Here is a 13,963-nt window from a genome sequence, read left to right as displayed (position 1 = left end):
CATTTGTGAACACCAGAAGAAAATGTATAAAGCAGTGTATATTCTGATTCAACTTCTCAGCAGAAGAATGTCTATTCTGACCACATACATAAACAGAAAAAATAATTTACAAAAGAAATATAGATGTGATATTAAAGATAGAAGCATAGAAAGTAGTGAAAAGTAGAAACCATTTGGTTCATCAGAAAAAGTAAAATTGTATTCTTTCTTTGGAATGTTACAATTCAATCTGTATATTCAGAAAAAAAAACAAGAATCCAATAATTTACCAGTTGACTTTAATTTCCTCCACTTGGTTTGTTTGTTTGGGGCTCACACCTACTGTTGCTCATGGGCTGCACCAAGCTCTGTGCTTGAGGGCTACTCCTACGAGTGCTCAGAGAACCGTGCAGTGCCAGGACCCATTGAGCCACAACCCTCTAAGACATCTCTCTAGTCTGACCATGTATAATACCTAGTTTTGTTCAACATTTTGCTGGTGTTCTGGGATTATTAGGTAAGTATGGAATACTTATTGGAGCATGAGGGAGGACATAGAATCTTTTGGGTATATCACAATAGTTGTTCCTTATTAATATTTTGCTTTGGGGCCACATCTAGAGATGCTCATGGCTCACTTCTGCTTTCATATCTGGCAGGGATGTCTGGAAAGGATGAGGGGGTCATGTAAAATAGTGGGGATTGAAACTCTGTCTGCTCATTCAAGGCAAGTGTTTTACCCACTGTACTATCTCTGTGGCCCCTGTTTTTCCTTATTGAATAGAATTGGGCAATACTTAAATACTCAAAAATTTCATGCCAGGGTTGTTGTTGTTTTTTTTCTATTCATTGCAACCTACTTGATATTTGTATCTATCTAGCAATAGAAATAGAGATGTGAAAAGCCAATGGTGTAAAACAAAATATATCTTTTGTTTACTAAAGAAATGACATTTTAGGTACTATGTGCTGGATATTTTTTTCTTGGATTCTTTCATCTAATTTTACACTACCGTCCAGTGTCAATCCCATTTCAAGATGAAGGGTTGGGCCTCAGAGAAGTTAAGACATTTACTTGAATTGGCACAGCTAGTGATTGACAGAGTTGCTCTCTGACCCAAGTGGAATCAGACTTTGATAGACTTAGTTTTTCTTCTAAACCATGCTATTTTCGTTTTCCCCATTCCTGTTGTCTCACTGTGGATTTTTGTCCTTATCTATATACCCACAACTAAGTAGCAGATGGACACTCTTAGATACTTAAAGTCAGCAGATTTTGTTGATACTCACGCCATTTTTAAGCACTTTATCTTTGTGCCATTGTTTGAAAATCAGCCGGCACCATTTCCACTTTTATTTACCTCATGGTTTCCCCTTCTTTCTTTTCTAAATCTCTAATTCAGTCTTCTTTTATTTCCTTTGTTCACTACTTCTTTGTCCTGCCCCACCCTGCCCTACTTTCTCTTTTTTGTTGTCAGCATGAAAAGGTGTGTTGTGGGCTTGGTTGTGGTGCTTACACAGGTTCTGGTTGAAGTACAGCTGTATGTCCTGGGTGCTCATACATGTGCTTGTTGGGGATTATACTCCTAACTACAGTGTTTGCTTTTATAAGAACATACTCTTAGTTACAAAGCTAAAGATCACACTACCTGTGTGGTAGTACCAGGGGTTCTGTCAAGAAGTGTTTCAGGAAAGTGCTCACACCTATGGTGGCACCTGAGCTGAAATGAATACCTCACACTTGCCACTCAGATACTGTTTGTGTGGAGCCATTGTCATGGCCTGTTGGACCTCCATCCTTTCTATTCTCTTTCTCCCATTTAGAGTCTCCCACAATATGCTCCAGTAATCACTTTTGCCATTAACTGCTGCCTTATATAAGCCTCTCAGGGGCTGTAAAACAAGTAATTGATGAACCTAGTCTCTAAACTTCTTTGTACTACTATTTTTTTTCTAGTCATATTGCTTTCACATTTTTTTTGTGTTGTTTTGTAATTTTCACTCTATTTTCATTCAACTTCTTTTATTTTCTTTTTCGTTTTGATCTTTGGGGCCACACCAAGTGGTACTCTGGACTTACTCTTGGCTCTGTGTTCAGGGAACTACACACTGTTCCACAGATGGAACTGGGATCACCTATGTGCAAGGCAAGTGCCTTAATCTCTGTTCTATCTCTCTGGCCCTTTTCCAGTTTCCTTACAGACTGACTCTGTCTCACTGGACCATTGAGAGTCTGATTTGGCAAGAGAAGGGCCATGGTGTGAGGTTCTGTTTGTAAGCCGCATCAGCCATTTTGGACTCTATCCAGTTTTTAGCTACCACAATTGAAATTCTTCCAAATTAATAAGTCTGGAAATATATGCCTTAAACATGTACAGTCAGTTATACGTCAAAAAGCTAAGTTAAAAAAGAGCCATACACCCCAGTTAAAATTGTATCCTTTGACATGACTCTACAAAACTTATGTTATATTTTTATTTTTCTATTATGTATAATTTCCTTTTAGAGTTATTGATCCAGTTGTAGTCTCCTTTGTTAGTACTCTTTCTTTCTCTCACATTTCCTGGAATTACTTTATTGGCTCTTTCATTCTCAGTGGGGTCATCTGAAGATGCTTATGATTCTCTTAGATCCTCTTTGTACTCTGGTATTGAACAAAATAAGGTTTGATTTTGCTTTCTGCCTTTGTCTGGATTTCTACTGCCTTTAGTATTTGATATCCTGTTCTTAAAAATACTTCCAGTGCTAGAGAACACATGTAGTAATTGATTCAAATTTTCTTATTAAGTGTCTACTATTTTCTGGCAATAATGTAAGCATTCGGAATGTAGCAGAAAAAAATTAGAAGGTCTGTTCATGGAGTTTATATTTTAGGGGAAGAGAGAGAGATCGACAATGATCAGGATAAATAAATGGCATGTCAGTAAGCAATGAATGCCCTGGGAACAAATAAAATTCATTGAGAGATGGGCAGAACTAAAGGGAAGGCTTCAAAATAAAATAAACTTTAATTATTTTAAAATCAATGCATAAAGAACTGTATAGATAGTTTAAAGGTTTGAGCATATGCCTTGCAGAAGCTCTAGGTTTAATTTTTTTTAGCTCTGCATGGTTCCCCTAGCTGTGACAGGAGCACCACCTGAGCAATGCGTGGTGTACTACCACTCACCCCCAAATCAAAGGATAAGGAATGAAGAAGTAAGGTTTAATTTCATTGGTATAAACAGAACTTTACTGATATAATTTGGAGGAAGGACATTTTGGGAGTCTGGGATATTTTCTTTCTTTGTAAACAAAAACCCAGGAACAGCCAAAGAATCACAATACATCATCCAAGTTAAATTGTTAGCTCCTTCAAGGCCATTTACCATGTTATCTTCTCAAGTCTGTTAGAGAAGTCTGTAAGCCCTATAATTAATAGAGGAATGAGAAAAGACAAAAAAGAAATGGGACTGGTTTACATCGGTAAAAAGAAAACCTATGTTTGATTTCACAAAGAATATGAGAATTGACTAGACAGAGTAAGGGAAAGACTATTCTGTGACTCACTGAGGGAACAAAAGATAGCTGAAAGATTGCAAGGTAGACTACAAAATGGATGCTAGGAGAAAGAGATTTGGTAATAAGACAAAGGTCTACACTTCTACACATGCTCCAGGCCACTATTCCGACATTAGAGAGAAAGTAAGAGAAAAATGAGAATAACTAAGCAGAGTCTAAGCATTTAATAGATGTTTTTTTTTTTTTTAAATAGCACTTAAGGACCAGAGCATAGAGCAGGTAAGACACTTGAATTGCATGCTACTGACACAGATTAGATCCCCACCACATATCCTCAACTACTTCCAGGAGCAATTCCTGAGTGTAGAAACAGGAGTAAGCCCCAGGCACCACTGTCAGGTGTGGCCCACCCTAACCCATCCCAAATAATATATATAAAATACATGCTGTTTTTAAGTTACCAATGCAGAAATCACCACAAGAGGAATTTCTGCTGGTCTGTTAAGAGAGGAAGAGGACTAATGAGATATATAGTCTATGAAGGGATTGCTGTGTGACCCCAATATGTAGAAATTTGACAGAGAGATGCTCAGTAGAGTTTGCTTTCTAAAGATCCACAAGCAAGGGGGTTTACTCTCACAGGACTCTAATCACTGAGCTCTGATTTATAGACTGGACACTGAAATTTATGTTTCCAAGACAGTTTCTCAAGAAGTAATGATTATAGTTTTTACCCTCTGACTCCATCCCTACCTTCTCTCACTGAACTAGGACTGAAAGTAGGTGCATTAAGACTTCTATACCTTGATAGTTTTTACCTGCCAAAGAGTCACATTGACCAATGATGTGTTCACATTGCCTTTTTTGTTTGTCTGTTTGTTTTGTTTTTGGGCCACACCTAGCCACATTCAGGAGTTACTCCTAGCTCTGTGTTCAGAAATTGCTCCTGGCAGGCTCAGGGAACCATAAAGGATGCCAGGGATCCAACTCAGATTCTCTCTGCATTGGTTGCGTGCAAGGCAAATGCCCTGCTGCTGTGCTATCTCTCTGGCCCCTTCACATTGCTTTAAAAAAAAAACAATAACAACTAATTCTCATTAGAATATGGTCAAACATGATATGGGTAGCTTGATTTGGAATTTTAGGGAGATGATTTAAAACTAGAATGGTAATAGTTGGAATCTGCATTTAGTGACATAAATATGTTAGCACCCAAAGACTAAAGATATTGTGATTCAGGTGTAGCTGAAAGACCACTGAGCTGATTAATGTATATAGAAATCCTCTGTGCCAGCTCCCTGTGCCAGAGAGAAGCTATGAGAATAGCCTGATGCTAAGTAGATAGAAGTTACTTTTAGATTTTAGGTCTTAGATCTCATGCTGCTTTTCTGTTTAAAATTATTATGGTATGTTTTTTTTTAAAATAATATTGTATGTTTCTGCTCATCCTGGAAAGTTTCATTTATTTCCTTTCTACCATTTCTTTCATTTATACCCACCTAATTCTGTGTGTGTGTGTGTGTGTGTGTGTGTGTGTGTGTGTGTGTGTGTGTGTGTGTGTGGTTTTTGGGTCACACCCGGCAGTGCTCAGGGGTTACTCCTGGCTCCATACTCAGAAATTGCTCCTGGCAGGCATGGGAGACCATATGGGATGCCGGGATTCGAACCGATAACCTTTTGCATGAAAGGTAAATGCCTTACCGCCATGCTATCTCTTCGGCCCCTGTACCCACCCAATTCTACTAATTCCATCTACCTTCAAAGAACTGAGCAATTCTTTATGGGTTATGTTGGTTGCTTTTGCTATCCCTGCTTGCAGTTTCTGATATCACTATGTGAATCTCTCAGCTAGGCTCTCTGTTGATTCTCTAGATAGTCTGGCAAAATGTTTTGTACAGTAGAGCTAGAGCTTACTAGCTAGAGCTAGTAAATTATACTTTACTTACATGCTAGCTGTGATCAGGCATTGTTAAATACTATATAGATTCAGATAGAACCGTGACTACAAGTACGCTGTAGCTAGTTTAATGCCTGACTATTTGGCAGGGCATTTTTAAACCCAACAAGGAAAAGTGACTAAATCTGAATTAGGCTTGTGAGATTTGTATACTTAATCTCTATTATTACATGCTAATTTGAGAAAAGAGAATATCTTTTTAAGTCTAAAATGAAAATATTCAGTTCTTCTCCCTGTAAAGTCTCTTGATTTGAACAAAAAAGGACCAAGTTTTGAAACATGACACATTATTATTTTGAAATAAGACATTTTACAAAATACAGATGGACTTACTTTTCATAATTTATGAACTTTGAGTAATCAAAAAATTATGCTTTCCTTCTGTTGCTTTTCCAAGATAACATATGATAAATGTTGGGATTGTGATGCTGGAGCAATAGCCCAGTGGGAAGGCACTTGCCTTGTCTATGGACAACTCTGAGCACAGAGCCAGGAGTAAGCCCTGAGTACCATGGGGTGTGGCCCCCAAATAAACAAACAAACAAAACGTTGGGATTGTGAGTTGATTCTATTCTTTGAGTATTTTCATCTAGAGGAACAGAAAGAAGCTGTGGCAGAGATCTAAGAGTGAGCGGTGCTTGTTTTTCAGGTGATTGGCAACACCACATCTGGATGCTATAGTTATAACATGCAGAAGAGCTTGGCCTTTGCTTATGTTCCCATCGAGCTAAGTAAAGTAGGACAACAAGTAGAAGTGGAACTCTTAGGCAAAAATTACCCAGCTGTCATCATTCAAGAACCCTTGGTACTGACAGAACCAACCAGGAACCGGCTTCTCAAAAAAGGTGGAAAGGGACAAATTTGAAAACCGTCAGCAGTCAACTGAATTAAGGTTGCTATGGGACAATAGTAGACATTGATTTCTGGAAGATTAGGGGGAAATCAAGACCTCATTTCAAAATCCATCAAAGTATATATTTAGAATTAAACCTTTCTTTTAGTTACCTACAATGGGTAGGTGATTTTCATTGCTCTTTCAAAGAAACTTGAAATGGAATGTTATTATTTTCTTATATTATTGTTTGTAAATTAGCAGAACATTTATTTAGGTGGTTTAGATCTTATATGTGTGATCTTAATATGTGTGATCTTATATCTTATATGTGTGATCTTAATAACCAAATTAGAGGGCATTATATAATTTTAAGAATGTTGCATATGGTTCCTGGTAACTCAATAAATTATGTTTTACATAAAATGAATAAATATTGATGAGTTTCATTGAAGTGGTTTCTTATATGTGATTGTTAATAAAAGATGGTTTTAAGTTTTCATAATATAATCTATGATGAAAAATTTAAAGTTTACTATTGATATATTTTATTCACTACTCCCAAATATTTTTGATGACTTCCCTGAAAAAGTATCTTTATGGGATATTATTATTCTCCCTTCAAAGGTTGTTTTAAACGAGAAATGGCAAGAGAGAACAGTCTTTTCAAAGGAAGCAGCACTCGTAAACCTTTTGAAATGAAGCTGAAACATAAATAGATTGTGCCAGTACAAACACAGTTTGAATACTGAACACCTCTCTTTGGGAAAAAATTAATGTGAGTTGACACCACATTGTGCAGTTCTGAATATCATTTCAGAAAGCATTTGACAAAGCAGGTCAAACAAGTGCTTAAGAGCTGTCAAAATTGCCCTTAGCTTTATGTACAGCAAGAAAAAAATCCGTTTAGAAATAATCCCTTAAGCTCACCACAAAGAGTGATGAGTTTAGTTAGAGAAATAACTACATTTTGAACTGTCCTAATATTGAGAATGTACGAGGGAAATGTAGAGCCTGTTTAGGGTACAGGCAGGGGTTGGGTGGGGAGGAGGGAGATTTGGGACTTGGGTGATGGGAATGTTGCACTGGTGATGGGTGGTGTTCCTTTTATGACTGAAACCCAAACACAATCATGTATGTAATCAAGGTGTTTAAATAAAAAAAAATATGCAAAAAAAAAAAAAGAAATAATCCCTTAATATACTTTTGGAAATTATTTGAGTAGGGTTAGCTGAATGCATAAAAATTATAAAAGATAACATAATTTATAATTTATGTTATACACATATATTTGTTACATATTTATTGAATGTTCCCAAGATAATAAAAACAGGAAGCATGATAAGTTTCTGTAATTAGAATAGATATGAATGTAGTTTCTTAGCTGAATTTTGAAAAGCTGACACATTTGCATTTTAAATGTTTCAAAAAATAATTATATATTAGAATTCCTCTACATGCCATTCATTTCTCTTATATGAGAAAGGGAAGAAATTCCCTTGGTAACAAGCATTTCCTAAGCACCAAGACCACTTGCCCAGGTTCTAGTCTTTGACTGGGAATCAGGAAATTCTTGTCATTCTTAGCCGCTCCCTAGTACTATAACTTCTGGCTAAATTTCTTTTTTTTAATTTGGTGGTGGTGGTGGTGGTAGTGGTGGACATTATTCTTTTTTTTTTTTTTTTTAGCACCCGTGGATTCCTTCTTTGAGAAATATACTCATCCAAGTTCCTTTTATGCTACAATATCAGAAAAAAATAATAAAGAACAGTTTTTTTTACCATTCAGTTACAATAGACCAATAAACAGGACAAAGTGTTTAGATTAATATTAAACATTTAAAGAGCTTTTGCTCTGAGTGTAAACTGGTTTATTTCTTGGTTTCTGTCATAAATTGTTCTCAATCCTTTTATGTTGTATAGCAGCTACAGTGGGGCCACCCCAGTTATCTACTTCCATTGGTCCCTGTGGTGGTCTAGGTATCAGATCTGGCATCAGTTGGGTGACCAGTATATCCAACACAATTTAGTCATTCAATAATGAGCCAAGTTACCCAGATTTCCTCCCATGGAATTTGAACCATCAGAGAATTAAGAGATTAGTGTTAAAAGTCAAAGTTGGAAAGATGCTAGAAATAGACTCCTAGGACTTGTGGGTGATGAGATGATGTCCCAGTGCAAAAAGGACCCTGTTAGAGACCAGAAGTACAAGACTTAAATTCACAGGTTCCAGATTTCAAGTGAGAACCTAAACTCAAAAGAACTTGACAGAAACCACAGATTTCCAGACAGTGAGCTAGACAATGGAAGAGGTCTTAATGGAATGGAGCCAGGAGCCCTTGCGTGCTAATAGCAAACAGAACTCTAGTGATGTGTGGAAACCCAAGTGTAGAATATGTATGCAAGACTAATGGTAAGTGATAGGCACCATCTTCCTTTGAGCAGGGAAAGCTTTTTGTAACTGCAAAAGCATCTTTCCATAAACAAGTTATCAAAACATTTATGGATGTTGTTATGCTGCTAATCTGTGCACCCTAACTAATGTGCCTTTCTCCTTTTCTGATTGTAAAGATGACAGAACAAAGAAAGTTTTTTTTTCTGGGGAGGGGAAGGGATATACCCAATAAGTTGAATATCTAACAGATTCTTCAGTGTATTGATTCACATGACTATGAACCAGACTTAAAGAACATTTCAAATTTTCTTTTCTTTTTTGGTTTTTGAGTCACACCCTCAGTGCTTGGGGGTTACTCCTGGCTCTATGCTCAGAAATCGCTCCTGGCAGGCTCAGGGGACCATATGGGATGCCGGGATTTGAACCACCGACCTTCTGCATGAAAGGCAAATGCCTTACCTCCATGTATCTCTCTGGCCCCCACAAATAAAGTTTTTTTAATATTCTGTAAGGGACATTTAAATAATAGGCAGTTTAGGTTCTGGAATTTTACTGAGAGGATTTTAATTGAACCAAAAGAAAGGTTGATATTATTAGGAAATGCAGCAGCTGTGAAAGGAAAAAAATTTCAGCTACACAAATAGCATCTGAAAACTCAAAAAAAGCAGAGAATCAAAAAGCAAGTAAATCTTACCTTCTTTTAGTGCATCTTTATGTAAAAAATGATCAACCTGCCTTTGTCTCTCTTCTATTAATTAATCCTTAGACTAGCATATTTATAGATGCAATTATAAATGATAACATGGCACACTACTTAGTTATATTTTCTCCAGGTATACATGAAGTAGAGAGAGGATGAGGTGGTAAAAAGGCTATTGAGATGCAGGGACCAAGAGATAGTATGTATAGCAATTAGTGTGTAGACCTGGCAAACACCTAACCTAGGCTTGATTCCTGGCTCTACATCATTCCCCAGCGTTTTAGGTGCAGTCTTGGATAGCCAAGTACTGCTGGGGTGGCCCATGTCCCTGGCACTGCAGGGCCCAATAGTGTCACATCCTAGAACCCTTGCACTGAATCACTAGCCATATTGGCTAAGATTCTTCCTGTGAGACCACTATCCCTGTTAAGCATGCTTGGAAGCATTCCCCACTCCCTCCCCCTCTCAACCTCTCAAACATACAAAGCTTTTAGATGAAAAGCTGGAAAACTTGCTTTTCCCAATTCTATTGCAGCCAAGTCCAGATTATATAATCATCCATTCAAACCTTTTCTGTATTTAAATTTCTTTAATAATTGCTCTTCTTAGTATTCATCTTTCTGCACATATTCACTTAGTGTTTATTGTAGACCAGACATCTAAAAAATAGAGGAGAAATACGGTCCCTCCTTTATGGAGTTTAAGGATGATCAGGGCAATCATTTAGACTGAAAAAAAAAAAAACAACCAATCAATAGTTACCAACTGAGGTGCCATGGAAGCCACGGGAAGTGAACTTTCTGAGAAGGGGAAATGGAAAACTGTCAGAAGGCAAAGTTAAGATTGAAGGGTGCAAAGGGACCCCAGAGTTTAGGTAACAGAGTTTCAATGTGCTTTTGTCATGAACTGTTTTAGAGAGTGCAAAGCTTGATCTGCCAGGGACATAAAGAGGAAGTAAGATATACAGGGAATGTGAAATCTAATTGTTCAGGAGAGCTAATAAAGGGTCTCAGCCTGGAAGCTCTTAATCGCAAGTAAAACTATGTCCAGCTGATTGTAGTTTAAGTAAAGTACATGCAATAAGTCTGCAGGCTCAATGACATTCAGTATTTCAGTTTCCTTTTATTGACTCTACCAAATCTTTTGTCTCCCAATATTTTTTCATAATTTATTATCACTGCAATTATTGTTATTTTTATTATGTCTTTCAAAGTAGCATATTTTAGTATATTCTTTAATAAACAATGTATTCTAATTTGGAAAAGTTCAGTATATCATAGAACCATAACAACGATAGGCTCAGGTACATGCATTTTAATAAATTAATTACATGGGGGAGCATCTGGTTCATACGCAGCAGTCTTCAGGAACCATTCCTGTCATGGTGCTAAGAGGACAGTCCTGGTGAGCTCTGGGGAGTACACATGGTACCAGTGATCAGACTGCATGTACTAATTGTAGAGTAAATTCTTTTTTAAAACTTATTTAAACACCATGGTTTACAAAGTTGTTCATAATAGTTGTTTCAGGCATTCAGTGTTCCAATACAATCTCACTAATGTGATCTTCCCTCAACCATTGCCTCAGTCCCCTTTCCCTAAGCCTGTCCCCTTGGCGGACACAAAAGAATTCATTTTATATTGCTTGTTACAACAAAATGGTAAGTAGAATTACCCAAAAAAATAGTTCATTAAAAGAAAGTTCTTGAAAATTGTTATATCTCACAATGAGGTTACAAAAGTAATTGTTAGAGGACTTACTGAGCTATTTGTTGCCAATTGAGCCTTCGGTATTACTATTTTTGTTTAGTTGACTTTTATGAGACTTTGCCATCTAATTTGCTGTGATTCTAGTAGTCTGTCAGTTTTGTGGAATTTGGAGGTGTTGTGTGACCATGTTTGTAGCCTTGTGCTCCACAAACTACTGAGTTTGTGTACCTGGAAGTTTTGTCATTTTGGCATCTCTTCAGATATTAGACATGAAGCAATAAAGTTGGGCTACTTGTCTGGTGGCTGTGGGGATGAAAGCAGCAGTCAGAGCTTTGGCAGAGTGGAATGAATTTTGGGCTGTCTTCCCCCAGAGTTTTCAGCCTAAAGATCTGTATGCCTATAAGTTTCAGCCACTTGGCTTGCATCACTTCTGCGATGTTCATGAAACTATGATGCTGGGCTAGTTTATATGGGGCAGCTGTGGGATATGGCAGAAGTAAATTCTTTACTACTAGAATTATTCAAGTTTACTACAGAGTTTGGGTCTTCATCCCCAGTAGAACTACTAAATTTAACACCACTACTAAATTTATACAATAGATTGCAAATAAACAAAAACAACGTGATTATAAAAACAAGACAAAAATTGATTTTTTATTCTGTCATTTTGTATGATTTCTTAGAGATTCTATTTGTGTTTATAATATATTTTAGAACAGGGGAATTGCAAGGTGCTATACTCTGTTTAGTAAGTGCAAGTTTTAGTTCATACATAGCATGCATTACTGTTTTAAAGATTTTTAAATTCCAGGAGATGCTATAGTGGATTTAATCACTGGTACCTATGGTCCTCCAAACATTGTAGGGTGCATACCTGGAGGCCCTCAGAACTGTCAGGGTGCTCTAAATATCCCCAAGAAGCACCATATCTCAGATCTGGCATTGAAATACTGCCCAGTTGTCTGAAAATTGCTAAGCACAGTTTGGAAAAATACTTAAAACATTCAAATTCAAGTTTCTTTTAAAATTGTTATTTTGTGGGGTCGGAGAGATAGCATGGAAGTAAGGCATTTGCCTTGCATGCAGAAGGTCGGTGGTTCAAATCCTGGCATCCCACATGGTCCCTCGAGTCTGCCAGAAGCGATTTCTGAATGTGGAGCCAGAAGTAATCCCTGAGCACTGCCAGGTGTGATCCAAAAACCAAAAAAAAATTTTTTTATTTAATTAAAACTGAAGAACACATGAAGAAAATACTATATCAGTGGCACAATTTGATAGTTATCTAGGCTGCTACTTCTTGTTAACTTATTATTTACAGAACACAATTTTTATATAAGATATATCAAACTCTAATCAAAATTATATTATACAGAAATAGTAGAGAAGACAAAGAAATATTCAATAATAAAAATCAGAGGCTGGAAAGATAGCACAGTGATAGGGCCTTACCTAACCTTGCATGTGGCCGACCCAAGGCAAATCTGAGTTGGATCCCCAGCATTCATATGATCCCCGGAGCCTGTCAGGAGTGATTTCTGAGCACAGAGCCAGGAGTAACCCTGAGCGTAGCCTGGTGCGGCTCTAAAACAAAAACCAAAAAAACCCCAAAAAAAACAAAATCAAAGCATATGGTCATATATTTAGGGAGAAAATCACATTTCCAAGAAAGTCAAGACAAATCACTAGGATACTTGTCTTATATTGATAAAAAATAATTCATAAATTAGTTTTTGATTGCCTTGAACTTTTTCACCAAGTAGTTACTTGTTCTATAGCAATAGATCAAGTAATATCAACACTTGTTATTGTCCAGCCACTTGTTTTTATTTGGGAAGTGGGAGTCTCACAACCAGTGGAACCAGAGGATTTCTTGGTTGTCATCTCCCTGAATTCAAGCCATACCACAGCCCATTTTCTCTCATTTTACAGATGATGAAAAATTTCAGAAGTTTTTTCCCTGAAAATTATTTTATAAAAGAAATGTACTGTTCATTTTCTGATGAAGTTTAGTGGAAAAGTGTTCAACTACAGAGACATTTGAAAGCCACCATCATTGTTCCCAAAGAAACAAAGATATAAATGGCATTGCAATTTCTGCAGTTTGTTGTGAAAGGAGATTTTTATGAGTTGCTGCCAAACTTATCATTATGCTAAAGCCTCTTCCTAATTACTTGTACATCTGTTGCTCATGTAAAAAACAATTTTGAAATTTAATGCTTATTTTTTTCAACAATGTGAAAAAATAATTAGACTGACTAAGTTGTTGATAGAACATTAATATATGAAGATAAATTTCAATGAAGTCACAACAAAGCTTAAGGCTTGAACAACGGTGACTCTTGTTTACAGACATTAGACCATGTATCACAACAGACCCATGTGTTAGTTTATTTTTCTCTTTAAAATGGCACGAATATCCTTTTATAATGTTAATTCATTTTCTTTTCTTTTTTGTTGTTTTTTATTGACATGATCACATATACTCAAAATTTAACATAAGAATCTTTTCATTTTGCATTCCATTCGAGTCATTCATACTTATTACTAAAATTTAGTTGTGTTCTATAAAGTAGGGATGTTTCACGATTTGATTTTTATTTCTTGCATGCTATGGATTGAACCCCACCTGTGTCTGAGACAGGCATTTGACTTCTCTCACTCATTAACATTGTCATGCTAGTTGTTAGTGTAGTTATTTCCCTAACAGCATTCACAACTCTTTGTGGTGAGCCTCATATTGTGAGCCAGTTCTTCCGGCCCTTAAACTCTAATGTCTCTGGTCCCTAAATAATTTTTTTAAATACCTTTTCCCTTTCAATATAAATGCATATGCCAACACAGAAAAACACCTGCAATCTATATAAATCAATGCTACACCAACCAAAATCTCT

At 36.7% G+C, this 13,963-nt stretch overlaps 1 protein-coding gene across 1 annotated transcript in view; it reads left to right on the top strand.

Annotated features, from left to right (window-relative positions):
• DMGDH (dimethylglycine dehydrogenase) overlaps positions 1-6,436 on the top strand; it is a 77,372-nt gene extending 70,936 nt beyond the window's left edge. The window contains exon 16 of the mRNA XM_049766049.1: positions 6,087-6,436. Within this exon, the coding sequence (XP_049622006.1) occupies positions 6,087-6,302 (216 nt within the window). The 3' untranslated portion in view covers positions 6,303-6,436. The remainder of the gene's footprint in view (positions 1-6,086) is intronic.
• The last annotated feature ends 7,527 nt before the right edge of the window (positions 6,437-13,963 follow it).

This window comes from Suncus etruscus, chromosome 2 (assembly GCF_024139225.1).
Source record: "Suncus etruscus isolate mSunEtr1 chromosome 2, mSunEtr1.pri.cur, whole genome shotgun sequence".
Taxonomy (NCBI): Eukaryota; Metazoa; Chordata; class Mammalia; order Eulipotyphla; family Soricidae; genus Suncus; species Suncus etruscus.
This window is presented reverse-complemented; position numbering and strand designations above follow the sequence as displayed.